Source organism: Poecilia latipinna, unplaced genomic scaffold, assembly GCF_001443285.1.
Source record: "Poecilia latipinna isolate Pla-1442-1.1 unplaced genomic scaffold, P_latipinna-1.0 Scaffold755, whole genome shotgun sequence".
NCBI lineage: Eukaryota > Metazoa > Chordata > Actinopteri > Cyprinodontiformes > Poeciliidae > Poecilia > Poecilia latipinna.
In genome coordinates, this window is record NW_015113371.1 from 356,444 (window position 1) to 369,884 (window position 13,441).

General features: G+C 39.4%; 1 protein-coding gene across 3 annotated transcripts in view; it reads left to right on the forward strand.

Moving 5' to 3' along the window:
• Positions 1-13,441, forward strand: part of LOC106955642 (NT-3 growth factor receptor-like) — a 279,074-nt gene that overhangs the window by 178,708 nt on the left and 86,925 nt on the right. For 2 of the 3 annotated variants that reach the window (XM_015045929.1, XM_015045928.1), the window contains exons 8-10: positions 9,163-9,462; positions 9,954-9,968; positions 12,892-12,941. In XM_015045929.1, coding sequence (XP_014901415.1) covers positions 9,163-9,462; positions 9,954-9,968; positions 12,892-12,941 — 365 coding nt within the window. The remainder of the gene's footprint in view (positions 1-9,162; positions 9,463-9,953; positions 9,969-12,891; positions 12,942-13,441) is intronic. The other variant, XM_015045930.1, reaches the window with a different exon arrangement.

Below are 13,441 nucleotides of genomic sequence, written 5' to 3' on the forward strand. Positions count from 1 at the left end.
ATGTTGATCAATGTTTCACTCACTTCTAATCTAAGGCAACAAGCTTTGATGTAAAAGGACTCAGTGTTTCAGTGGTTTTGCTGCTTTCTAATAGTTTGTTCCAGATTTGTTGTGCATAGAAACTGAATGCTGCTTCTCCATGTCTGGTTCTGGTTCTGGAACCAGAAGACCTGAGAGGTCTGGAAGGTTGATGCAACAACAGCAGATATTTAATATATTTTGTTGTTAAACCATTCAGTATTTTAAATTAAATACATGGATGAGTTTCTCTAGACTTTGCTGAAACATTAGTACTGTAAGTGTGCAAATGTTGTTTGGTTCATTAAAGGCCGACTTTGCAGCTGTCTTTAAGTGACTCTGAAGGCTCACGTCCGAGTCCATCACTACACCCAGATTTCAGAGCTGATCTCCAGTTTCTAGCTATAATAACTGTGAAGTGTTGACAATTTTGTCTTACCTCCAAGGTTCTTCACAATAGTACTAGAAAGGTGAACGAGTTTTGCATATTTGTGGATCATTACTTGGTTGTTTTAGGCAAAAAAAACAAAAAAAATCTTTAATTTCTGACATAAGGTGTAAAAAATTACTAATTCAGTTTTTGTTTTGTAACTTTAGTACCTGTGGAGGTTTGTCTGAAGAAGAAACAAATGTGCAAGTTTTCACAACTTTTCTGTACTTCTACACTCTTTCAATCCAATGTTTTGAAATCGAGTTTTTCCATTGAGTTAATCATCTTCTGCCTTGGTATCTAAAACTCTTTGAGACAGATGGTTGAGGGGGAATGTAACAGAAAACATCATGTCAGTCATAAGAAAGTCCCACCACGTAGCATGCCCTGCTTTATCAGATGTTTTACTCTAACTGGGAGCCTAATTGATGAAGGGAGTGTCATGCTGTGAACTCTGGAGGCTAAAAAATTAAGACAATATTTACAGAGATTGAAGAGGCGAAGGGTTTAGTGTAGAATGCTGGAGAAGCAGATCAGAGAAGTAATCTTCTATGTACAATTATTAGCAAGTGTCTAACTTTACAGGAGTTTGCAGTGGCTTCACTTTTCAACCATACAGCACCCACTGTTTGTGTGAAGAAGTTGGTTATGTTTAAATATAATCATGGTGTTTAAGATGTAGACACTTAGGAAGCAAATCTCAACCAATTGGACTATAATGAAAATAGATATTATACCTATGTAGTTCAGTCAGCCAGCTCAAGCTAACCATGTAACTGAGTTAACTTGTCTAAATCTGCTGAATTCAGACAACAGTGTTAACTGCAAGCAGAAATCCAACATAGACAGGGGTAGTTCTTTTAATTTAAAACAAAATGTGGTCAGCAATGCTCAACATGTCAGCCTTTAACCAGCTGACTGTAGTTCTGCAGGCCTCTCATAGCATTAGCGAATGTTTCCGTTCAGAAACCATTACCTCTGAGTCTAACAAGGTGTCTTGTCGCCGTCCTTGTACCTGATACCTTGTGTTCCTGTTGGGACCAAATGTGCAGCGACATCCTTGGGAAGACATGTAACATGGTGTGCAATGTTCAGACCACCTATTTGCTCATATCTGCTGAAAAGGCTAATCAAATTTAGCAGCACTCAACGTCCAGGGACCATTAAAGTACAAAATGTTACACCCCCTCATCCAAGAGTAATGAGGGTGTCTTGAGCTGGACAGGAGGCCTAGAAACATTCTGCCAGCACGGCTAAAAATGCTAATGTGTCACGTCGTTTGCTCTGGATTAAAAACGAGAAAAACAACTCCGACTAGGCATGCTACTGGGAATAAAGGACAGATAAGCAGTCGACGTGACATTGGTATTGTGGTCTCTCAGTAGTTGTGTTTTGGTTATTAAATCGTATTTGCTCACCTGTCATAGATGTGCTGAATAAGGCTTGAGCGCTTTAAATGTGAAATCACATTTCTCTGTTGCTGAAGGCACTAATCAGCGAAGCCTGCTGGTGCAGTGATTACTTGGAATGAAATCTAGTTACCTACCACTGAGCAAGAGGCTTATCCACATGTGAGGACATCAGTTCAGCTGGATCTGCCATGGTTTGCTCAAAGTTAACCATCCAGTATTCCGAAGGATTCCATAATTACAGCATTCACTTTAAAATTGGGGTTATTTATATAGCTGACAGCCTGATGTCGCGGATTTGTTAAATCTGTAACATTTTTGGGAGGATTAAGAGTTATTGCCACTGTTAAACTATAGAGCTTTTCCAAAACTGTTCATGCTTTTTTTTTTTTTTATCTTTCACATTTCATTTCATTGTGACACTTGGCTTTTATGAGCAACATATAGTGATTGATTGTGAATGGATTAGGAAGCCATGTTGAGGAAAAGCGTGGTGTGTATTTAAGTTCAGGCAACTTGAATCTACATAGTTTGAAGAATCACTTTTTACTCCAAATTCAGACTGCCATTTGTGCCTCTTATTATTCTTGGTGAAAGAGGCCAAAGTTGCTCAGACTGGATAAAGTGTGGTTGTGAAATTTAAATACAAATGTAAACTGGACTTTACCTGGACCATTTCAAATAATGGATATGTTTTATTCTAAACTAATTTCTTTGTGTCTCGGCTGTATGTTTAGAGTTTTTGTCGTATTACATAGGGCTGCACAATGTTAGGAAAACGTGATAATCTGAGTGACTGTTGTGATGACACGTATTGCAATAATAAACAAATAGTTATCATCGCTATACAGTGCAAGTCTTTCTGTTTTGGATTCATCACAAGTCTTGATCACTGATAAATGGTTTATATGGAAAAGCAGGAAATTCAATATTTCCTTCTCAACAGTGCAGTGTTATTGAAATAGTTTCATTTTGGGTGTGTCTGCAACAAGTACTTAACATCGGCCTGTTGCATAAATCAAAACGCATTACAATGAACATCGTGTTTGCAATGTGGCCAAATATGAAATATGGGTACATAAGCCTTCGTAAGGCTCTGCAAATTCAAGATTCCACCAAGCAAACAACCGAAAGCAAATAAATGCTTTGCGAAGGTGTTATTTCATATCTTGCATGTACCTTATGAACGCCGCAGGCCAAGACGGCTCGGTGAATGACTTGCATAAAATGTCTTTCATGGCAACTTTGATGGGGCTTATGTCAGAGATGCAATTTTATCACATGTTAATAACAGACAGTCTGAGAGAATAATTCAGAACTGGGTTGGGGGGTGGTGAAAATCTCCTTTATCAAACTGAGGAGCCAAATTATGCAGGTACATTTAGAATGCAATGAGGTGTTGCACAGTTACAAACCAAGTGAAATTGATGTAGCCAATTAGCAAGACTGTACCCTCAAGCTCACATGAAAGCTCATCCTTGATCTCAGTGGAAGGAAAGAAGGAGAGAGAGATGGAGAGAAAAAAAAAAATCCATCTCTGAGCAGTGATAAAGCAATGATGATTTGGTACCCATCAGAATGTCTGTCTAACATGGAGACTATGAATTACACTATATATTTCAGCTCTTACATAAGTCTATCCAGTAGATTGGCCTTGGGCATGTTTGGGACAGACTGTATTTAAAGCCAATATTTATCAAAGGTGCCTGACATTTTTCTCTTTGCAGCAGAGCTTCCTCTTGTAGAGCACAATCTATTGTGTCTGTTTGTAATGCATCACGCTACAGGACAAGGGAGATTTGTCAACAATTCAAGCGTTCCCTGCTGGAGCCGGGCTGCTGAGACCCATGCGAGAGTGACAGATTGACTTGGTGGCGTTACGTCTGCAGGGCTTCCTTTACACGGACACTCTGTGGATGTACATCTTCAGGCCCCCTTTTTTATTTATTTTTTTAATTCCTGTTGACACTCTGCTGGTGCTGCAAATTAACTTATTAATTTTTCACCACATGCTCTGATGGTAATTACATTTCCTCCCCTGTGCAGCCTATTGTCTCTGGAAATGTCATAAAATAGCTTAAACTGCTGCTCTGATTAGGGAGTAATCTGATTGACAGCGAAATTACCAGCCGTCAAGCGACATTCTCTGCATTCAAAGATGAGCTCGCTATTTTAGCGAAAGTGTAATTAGCCACAATGCAAGTTCAGCAGGCACATTGTTGTGGTGCTGTCAGGAACAATAGCAGCCTCTGCAGCAATGTGGGCTGGCAAAGCTTACCTTGATTTCTTTTTTAGCTCTTTATTTGGTCTGGCACAGCTTTCTATTATTGACTATTATGTTCACCAGAGTCATTGGTCCTACTCCAGAATGATGTCCAAGGCATTATCTTTAAGAACTGCTTCATATTAATGAACAACGATGACCTTTCTATTGTGATTCTCACTGGTATACATCTTAATCTCAGTCTAATTCAACCCCTTTATATATTTGAAGCACTGCAACATGAAAATTAAGTATTTTACTTATTCCAGTAACTACATTTCACATGGGCCTATTTTAGATGATGATCTTTCATGAAATTGTTTTATCCTCTGAAGTTTTTCCAGGTTTTCACATTCAAACAGGTTAATTTAGAAATTAACTTTGGTGGAGGGATAACTCATTGTCGCAATATGTACATACTATGTTGGTTTTTTTAAAGTGAAATTTGCCACCACTTTGACTAGCTCATCTCTACACTCCCGTTTGTGATTCTGCGTTGTTGACCGCAGTACAAGGCCATGTAATGTGATCGACACACAGGAGGCGACGTTTCTCCCTCACTGTTCATTTCCTATGGATCTTGTGTGATGGGGGTGACAATTGCTTGTCATTCTCCAGCCAAGTGTCCGGCAAAATTCATTTGTGAAATTTTAAGCTTGGAAATGCAGACGACCAACACAAAGTTGAAAAATGTTCAACTTTTGTTGCTGTTTCGCTTCCTGAGTATTGTCTTCAGCCCAAGTGGGGGAAATCTGACACCTTTTATCGTTTCCCCACGTGTCAAGCCCATAAGATGCTGCTGTGAACTGGGTAATCCTCTGGACGAGAGGGTTTAAGTCAAAATGCCATTTAATTAATCTGCATTATGTAACATTAACCCATTAAACGTTTAAGATTAATTGCATACGCCATCATTCACAACCTAATGCAAACACAAATGAGTCAAAGAATTGAATGGCATACAAATAAGTACTTAACAGCATCAATCCATTCATTGTCTTTTGCATCTTTGAGACAAGGTGACAGCGGGAACATATTCCAGCTCTCAGGGAAACAAACGTTGCTCTAGCAAGCAGTGCTCTCTAGTCTTGGGGAATCAGAGGTTTGTCATTAGTCCCCCTAACGAGTTCTGGGTCTGATACAGAGTCACCTTCCAGTGGGATGTTCCTGAAAGCCCTTCAAAGGGAATTACCCAGGTTGCGTCTCGATCACAAAACCTGAACCACCTTCACTGACTCTTTTTGAAGCGCTGGAGCAGCAGCTCTGCTCTAAGTAACTTGCCAATGATGGAGCGCCGTGCCAGTCTCCCCATGAAGGAAGCTCATTTCAGTTCCTTGTATCAGGAACCTCATCAAGAAGCTTTCTATCCTGATCCATATCTGAGATTGTAATTCGAGATTTTACTTTTTTGCCTCAGTCTGCTCTTTAACAAGACATATCAGAGCAGTGCCCAACAGACGAGGCCCCAATCTGGCCCGTTCCGTCCTACCATCACTCGTGAACGGAAAGATACTTGAATCCATCTGCTTGAGTCAGAGAATGGGGACATTTCTTTTTTTCTTTTTTTTTTCTAAGCTATCAATTGGGGCTAAACCAGCCTTTAATATTTGGCACTGCTGCAATATTAGCATTTGCAAATACTGCTGGAATGCTGTTTTTGGTCGGGTGGTTTGGTGGGGGAGGGGGGTTAACCATCTTTGCTTGGCTTTTTCCTTCACAGTTTTTTGTTTTCTCTTCAACTGAGGTGAGATAATCCTTTATACATACAGTAACTTGATTTAAAATCAATTTGTGTTGATTTCTTTGTCTGCTTGTACAACTGTATGTCCTACTAGGGTTTTTGTACCAAATTATAATGTGAATTCACCTCAAAAGGCCTGTTCAGAAATATTCCTGATAAGAAAAACATTGAAGTATTCAATACTTATTTTGAGTCTTGTCAGTTCTCTATTGCTGCCACCACTGTCTCTACCAGTCCTGGACTGCATTTTTCAACCAGGCATGAAAACAGCATTTAAAATAAACCAGTGTCTGCCATAAATACCGAGGCATGACTGGCTTTGTCATCAGCTCTCCCTGATCAGGGACATGTAGTTTTCAAAGCTTGTCATTCATGTGATCAGTATGAGGACGCCACGCTCACACCATGGTCACATGGACAATCATGCCGGGTAATAATGACTTGAATTTTATTGACTAGGACCCATCTGACATCCCTGCTGAGGGGGAAATGGCTCGTTCCCTAACTGTCTATCAAGAGGAGAATATTATTTTTTTCTCCCATCTCTGCTTCTTCCTTGTCTTTGCTCTGTTCAACTCGACATACACCATGTCTTCACTCCTTGTTCTGTTTTTTTCCCAATGTTTTCTTTTTCTTCCCTCTCTGAAAATCACAGCACTGCACACGCCCCCACACCAGCCCACTCACACATTTGCAAGCCTTTGCGTTAAGATAAAGTTGAATGACTTCATTGTGATTTTGTCTGTCACCAGACACATTTATGAAATGACAGTTTCCACTCCAGTCACCAAACAGAGTTTCTCCTTGTATTTATTTGATGAATATTTAGTCTAAGAAGTTGAAGATGTATATATTTTTTGGCAATATGTATTTATAGAGTAACACCAGAAATAACCGGGTTAGTCAGGTTATCTGCTCAGGTAGCCATCTGTCTACTCTCAGCTTGCCCAATAGCTTCGTCCTTATGAATAGTAATAGTCATAAAACCTTATGAATACATTCAGCAGCAAGTGGGGTAGGGACAACACTATGTTAATCTATGCTTTAAACTCTAGTGGGTTTGACACTTTCTCTGGTCTATTAAGTGAACTGAGATAAGATGAGATGATCCTTTATTAGTTCCACAAGTGGAAAATTTGAGCCGTCATGGCAGAATGTAGACACAACATAAGAGTAAGTACTTTAGTACTTTAGTAGGTTCTGTAAGGTATTTGTGTACTGGCAGATTGTTAGTTTTAAATGTTTGGTACACTTTGATACCATTATCTGCCTCAAGCCCAGTCTAATTTTCTGTATATCCTTATTAGTTCCAAGGTTGCTGATTTGGGCATTTCAGAGAGTTGAATTTATGTCAAAATTTGAAGTAGCGTCGCTCTGGTTTAATGTTTCAGGATTAGAAATTTGCGTTAATGTACATCGCTGTGCTATTCAGCTGCTTTGCATGGTGTTTTCTGAACAACCAACGGGGTTCTTGACACAACGCAGGCAATGAACTGTACAAAATGTTAGAAATTGACAAGATGTAGAACGCATGGTGAGGCTAATCTGATACTGAATCTGACTACTAGGAGTCAAACTTCTCTATGAAGGGTAGAGTTCAACCTTAATAAAAATATGAGGATCTCAGACATTATAGTAGAACAGGTAGTTGGCATTTAAGGCTCATTTTGCATCAACAGATGCTCAGATGGTTCATTGTGTCTGTATGTATCCTGGATTAGCGTAATTGGAGATCTCTTATGGCTTTCCAACCAGTAGCAGATGTTGTTAGTTCCGTGGAGCAGTGTGATGTTTGTCCCATTTATCTTACCTTGCACAGAAATACAAGACACCCAAAAGGAAAGAGTATATATATTTAGCCCCATTTACAAAGACCTCAAGCTGAGACTTTGTGTAATCTCCACAAAAACAGTAGTGCCATAGGAGTCAAAATGAACTAGCCACAGTGTTGCTGCTCAGACCTGCTGATGGAGGTAGTGACAGTGCCACAAATGTCATCTTATGAAAGGGTCAGCACTATTTATGGCTCACAGGTGTACTGTTCTGTAATGTTACTCTGGCCAACCCGTCAGCCGTGGGTTTCAAACTGAAAGCACTCCCGTCCATGCTGCGATGCGTCACTTAACATGTGACAACTCTCGGCAATAACAAGCACCGGAAGAGTCTTGCTCCTTGCTCCAGACCAGGGGTCTGCTACTCCAGTCGTCTAGTTTCACCGTCCTGCGATATTTGGATGCATTCCTATCCACCACACCTGATCTAAATGAAAGGTTAATGATCAGGCTTTGAAAACTTCCTGACATGCCAAGGAAGGAATTAAGCCTTTGAATGCAGGTGTGTTGGAGCAGGGACAGTGGCACTTCACTGAAATTTGCTGACCCCTGCTTTAGACTTTCTTTTGTTGACAAACTCTTCTCCTGATCCTCAAAGTATCTGTGTTTTCAGTTGAATAATGTTGCTTAGCATGCTGGCCCAAACTGAGACCACTCTGATCTGCTGACTGAAACATCAACACACTTTTTTTTTGTTGTGAAAATATGGATCTTTGGAGGATAACTCCTACCAGTTTTTTAATTAGTGTTTTAAATTTTTGGAGGGCTTTTAAGATAGCTAAACAGACGATTATGAAATTAGCTATCCTTCAACTTTTTCTGTTGCATCGTTTTTTTGGTTTTTTTTTTGTGGATGAATTTCCAACTGGAACGACCATACTATAAAAACGCTTTGATGCAGTATCAGGGGGCTGCGTGGGTTCTGCCAGCAGCACAGCAGCACTTTTTTCTTCTTCTTCTGTTTTTTTTTGGGGCAGCATATTCCTCACACAAGGCAACAGCAAGACTCAGAGTCTACTAAAATCAGTGCTGTATTATGACTGGATAGATGTGATGGAAGGGGGTAGAATAAAGGACAAAAACGCAGAGACACGCCAGGTAATACCAACTGCCAAATATTTCCTTTTGATAATGAAACAGCAAGAGTGACTCACTGCAAAGACGAATCAATGGATGAATTGTTCACCAAGAGTAGCTGATAGTATTAAAGAGTATTGAATTGCCTCTCAGCTTGGTGGTGGTGTGGATTCAAAGATGTGTGGCTGCATATCAGAAAACAGAAGCAGAGATTTTAGGACAGGATTTTTTTTCCCCAGTCCAAAGGTTGTAGAACATACTTGACCAATGCAGGTTTTTTTATGCTAAACCTTATATTTATAATATGATCATGCATTTTCCAGAACGGTCTAGAGATTCAGGATCAAACATTCTCATGCGTTTTCAACCTCTTCCTTCCTTCCTTTCTGCAGTTCCACCAGTGATCTTGAGGCTGGCTGAGCCGGAGAAACGCCATGACACTTGCATCGAATTCACAGTTCGCGGTTACCCGTACCCCAAACTGCGCTGGTTCCACAAGCAGACTGAGATCAAGGAGAATGACTTTATCTGGACCGACAAGGATACCTACCAGGACTACTTGGAGGGTTGTCTGTTGTTTAAAAACCCGACCCACCTCAATAACGGCAACTACACTTTGGAGGCCAGCAATCATTTGGGAACAGTCACGAAGACGGTGTATGGTCACTTCCTCAACGACGAGGAAGAAATCGGTGAGTGGACGACTTTTTTTTTTTTTCTTTCTTTACTCAAAATGCGGTTTAACTAAGGTTCAATCCCCCAGGTTTGATAGAAAGTGAACCCAAGGTGGAGCAGAAGAAGTACCATCCAAAAAAAAACAAAACATTTTTTGATTCCACCTTAAGCGATCATGTTCAACTTGTGACTTTTCAACCAGGCCTTTGGTGAACTTTCCAATTTGGATGTTTCCAGGTTTTATAATGGCTCCAGAACATATTGGAGGATTTGGTTTTACAGTAAAACGTTCCAACAAAGCATGCAAGCTGTGTAGCTAATCCCTACTGCCCTGGTTCATTTAGGTTCAGTCAGGTAGGTTGTTCACTTGCAGTTCGAACTGAGTTCACAGACCGGGAGGAAAGGAAACCCACAAAGTCTGGCAAATTTCTCCCCATGGTCAGCATTCCGGGGCGAAACCTGTCAGTTTATTGACGTAGCGTGACATTCTCTGTCTCTTCTTTTACAGGCTCAGTGGAAATAGGTGAGTGTTTCTATTTTCAATGCAACCTTGTTGGGTTTTACTTTTTCTGTCTTTTCCTTCCCATTTGTTACTCCTTGTTATATGTGGGTTTGCCCACACACATACAGAGAGGCGCGCACACACAGACACTGTTTGACTAACACTTTCATGATAGGAACCATGGAGAAATTTGTTCACTTTGTGCTCCTCCATAAAGTAGTTCTTAGCAATGACCTTTGATCTACTTTGCCAAGTAGAATAAATCCTCTTTGAATGAACTCAGCGCTGTGTGGGGCCAATGATTTAGTTCGTTTTGACAACCACTTTTTTTCTCTCCTCCTGTTCTTCCAATCAGAACCTTTGCATTGTGCTGCTGGTGCACTGTAAACCTGACACATCTGCAAACAATAGCGATGGATAGCAACACTGCTTCTCTTGGCACATTATGGGTTAAGACTTGCTTTAATAAAACAAATCTGATGGGACACTGGAAAAGACTATTATGTAAAAGTTGTGCTAAAGGAGTTAGCCTATCAGCAAAGCTATTCTAGCCTAAAATGATATCTCAATGCTAAACATGTTGCAACAGCACATGCTAACGTTAGCTTCCACAGTCCATGTTTGTAAAGAAGGATTTTTTTTTCCAAGAAGTTCCTGAAACACTTGAAAGCTCAATGGGTGTAACGGCACTGTGCACAAATCTGATGGTTGAATAACCTAAATAACAGATTAAAAATGAATAAATGTCTTTGTTGTTGAGCTCATATGTCCATTTACTCAACAATTTATCAGTAAACAGTTTTTGAATTGAAAATTTTGCTAATTTTGACTATGTGGTTTTTGATTGAAATGCGATTATTGATTGCAGACCCTGCAATTAACTTGATGAAAATTTTAATCAGATTCCACCACCAATTTCAAGATAATCTGTTTTGAACAGAAGCACTTCAAATTTAGCTGTCTCATCAATTTCAGTGGTTTATTGAATTAAAAAAAATAAATAAATAAAAAAAAAAAAAAATATATATATATATATATATATATATATATATATTATGTGTGTGTTGCATAACAGTGTTCCCAAAATTCCTTTGATTATATCGGGCTGCCAAGAACAACCTAAAGGTTGTCTTCTAGATGGTTCTGGCAGCTCAATCTTTGACCTTCGTTGGGTTTCCTCCCTCATCTATATGGAGCCGTTGGTACCAGCCGGTTATGATACTGCTGTGTGACCAGTGATGGAGACGAATGGACTTGCAGGGCCCAGCTGCACGAGGCGGTGCTGTGGCCTCATGCTGGCACTCATGCACCAACTTGTATTGCTGCGTGTGAGAGGGCTCAGTGACAGAGGATAGACTGCTGACAGGCTGAGTGATGCTAACACTGCTGGGCAGAGAGGAGCGCAGAGGGAGGAGAGAAGACGGGGATCATAGCCGAGAGGGAGGGACTCGGGGTTGGTGGTGGCAAACACACACATATACACACACTTCAGTGCTGTGTAGGTGCTCATGCCTGGGCCAGTTGCAGCCAGCCATTAATTTCCCCGCAATTACTCTTTAAAGCCCTGGCCGCAGGTCCCAAAAGTTCTGTTCTTTTTGCAGTTTGATATCATTATACATTAGAAAGTGCTTTTCTCTTCTTCTTTTTTTTGCCAAAATCTGTAATTTTTAGCTGTATTAGTTGAGCATCAAGCCTAATGCCTGTAAAATTTATGCCACTTAGTCCATTAGGTTAAAATTTTGTCATACTCTTGGTTTTTTATGTAATATTTGTTTGTTACAGTCTCTCTGTCTTTTAACCAGTTTTATTTCACCTAATGCAACATTTGGCATGTCGGCATCAGTTTCCTTCTACGGCTCTTTTATAAATGTTTACTTCTACATGAACTCTGCCTTTGTTTTTCTGTGTCTTAGTTGTTCAAGTACATGCATGTGATTGTGCAGCTGTATCAAAATGTTCATAATATCTTTGCTCAGAAGCCTGAGTCTGGGTGCAGCAACGTTTTGATATGTTTGATTATATTTAAAGTTATTAATTTATGTGCATTTTAACGCACTTTGTGGGCTTGCTGGATGGTGCAGAGCCTCATAAAAGCATCAAAGCCCCTGACCTCTTTCACATTCTAGCTACAAACCTCAGTGTATTTTACAGAGCACTAATATGATGGACCAAACACAAAACAAATCATTGTAAATAGAATGCAATGAAATGCATCCCATCTCCAGACAGAATATTCAAAAGCTGTTGTATGTGCAAATATCACTTTGTCAATCAAATCAAAGCAGCTATGTGAAAAGATGCTTAATATTTTTAAACTTTAATAATCACTCATCGAATGCAGAGACAGCTATTAATATTTTAACAGTTTACCAGGTTTTATCAATACATTAATATACAGTTGACCATTGATCTTGATATGGACCAGAATGAAAATGAGTTTAACATCCGTTCTAGCAGAACATTGTCCTAAACGTACAACCAGTTAATGATTTAGATCAAAGCAAATTTATGTCCAATCAACAACCAGATCAAACAATCTTATTCCATTTTGAAAAAAAGGGGGAAATAATGTCAGTCTGTAAATGTGAAAAACTACCTCAATATACTGTGATTGAGTTCAAAGGGTGTGAATACTTTTGCAACCCTCTATTGTTTATAAGTAAACCGACGTATCTGCATAATTAAAAAAAAAAAAAAAAAGAAATTTCTTTGTAATTCTGAGCTTTTAGGTTGCGCATTAACCTGTGTACATATCATTATTAATTTAACTCATCGGTCAGCTGTATAGACAGTGGTCTATGACAGTACAGCTCGGCTTGGGCTAAAATGAATAAATGTGTGTGGCTATTGTATGCATTTGCAGCAAAGGAGCAAACCAATGTCATAAAAGGTTTTCTTCCCTCCCTGAGTCTCTGATGCCTTTTGTTGTGCTTCTGTGTTGCAGGTGGGATCCCTGAGGATGAAACAGGGCGGCCAGAAGAAGATACATTTGGGGTGAGTTTTCTCTTTAAAAACATGGTTGAAACAGCTGGTAAAAAAAAGCCTCATGATCTCGGTGGAGAAATGCTTTGGTTTTCTGCAAATATTCCCTAATTTTAATTTATTTTTCTCTGAGTTTGCTTTGACATACTTTGCTTAAACACTGAAAAGTTTGCACACAGCATTATTCAACAAAGGACTGCTGATTAATGCAGTCCTTATTCCAAGAAGAATAAACCAAGAAGAGCCGCAACTAACAATGATTTTAGCTGATTATTTGATGCATTATTTTACCAATTGTTCTGACGATTAATCGATTAATTTGATTTTTAAATAATCATTTAACCACTTAAACCTATTTTATATTATTTTACAAATCCACAAAACTGCAAATAAATAATTCAGTTCTTTTTTAAAATAAGAAAATCAACATTTTGTTGCCTAAAATGCAATAACATTACATTCCTTTAGATCAGCGGTTCTTAACCTGGGTTCGATCGAACCCCAGGGGTTCG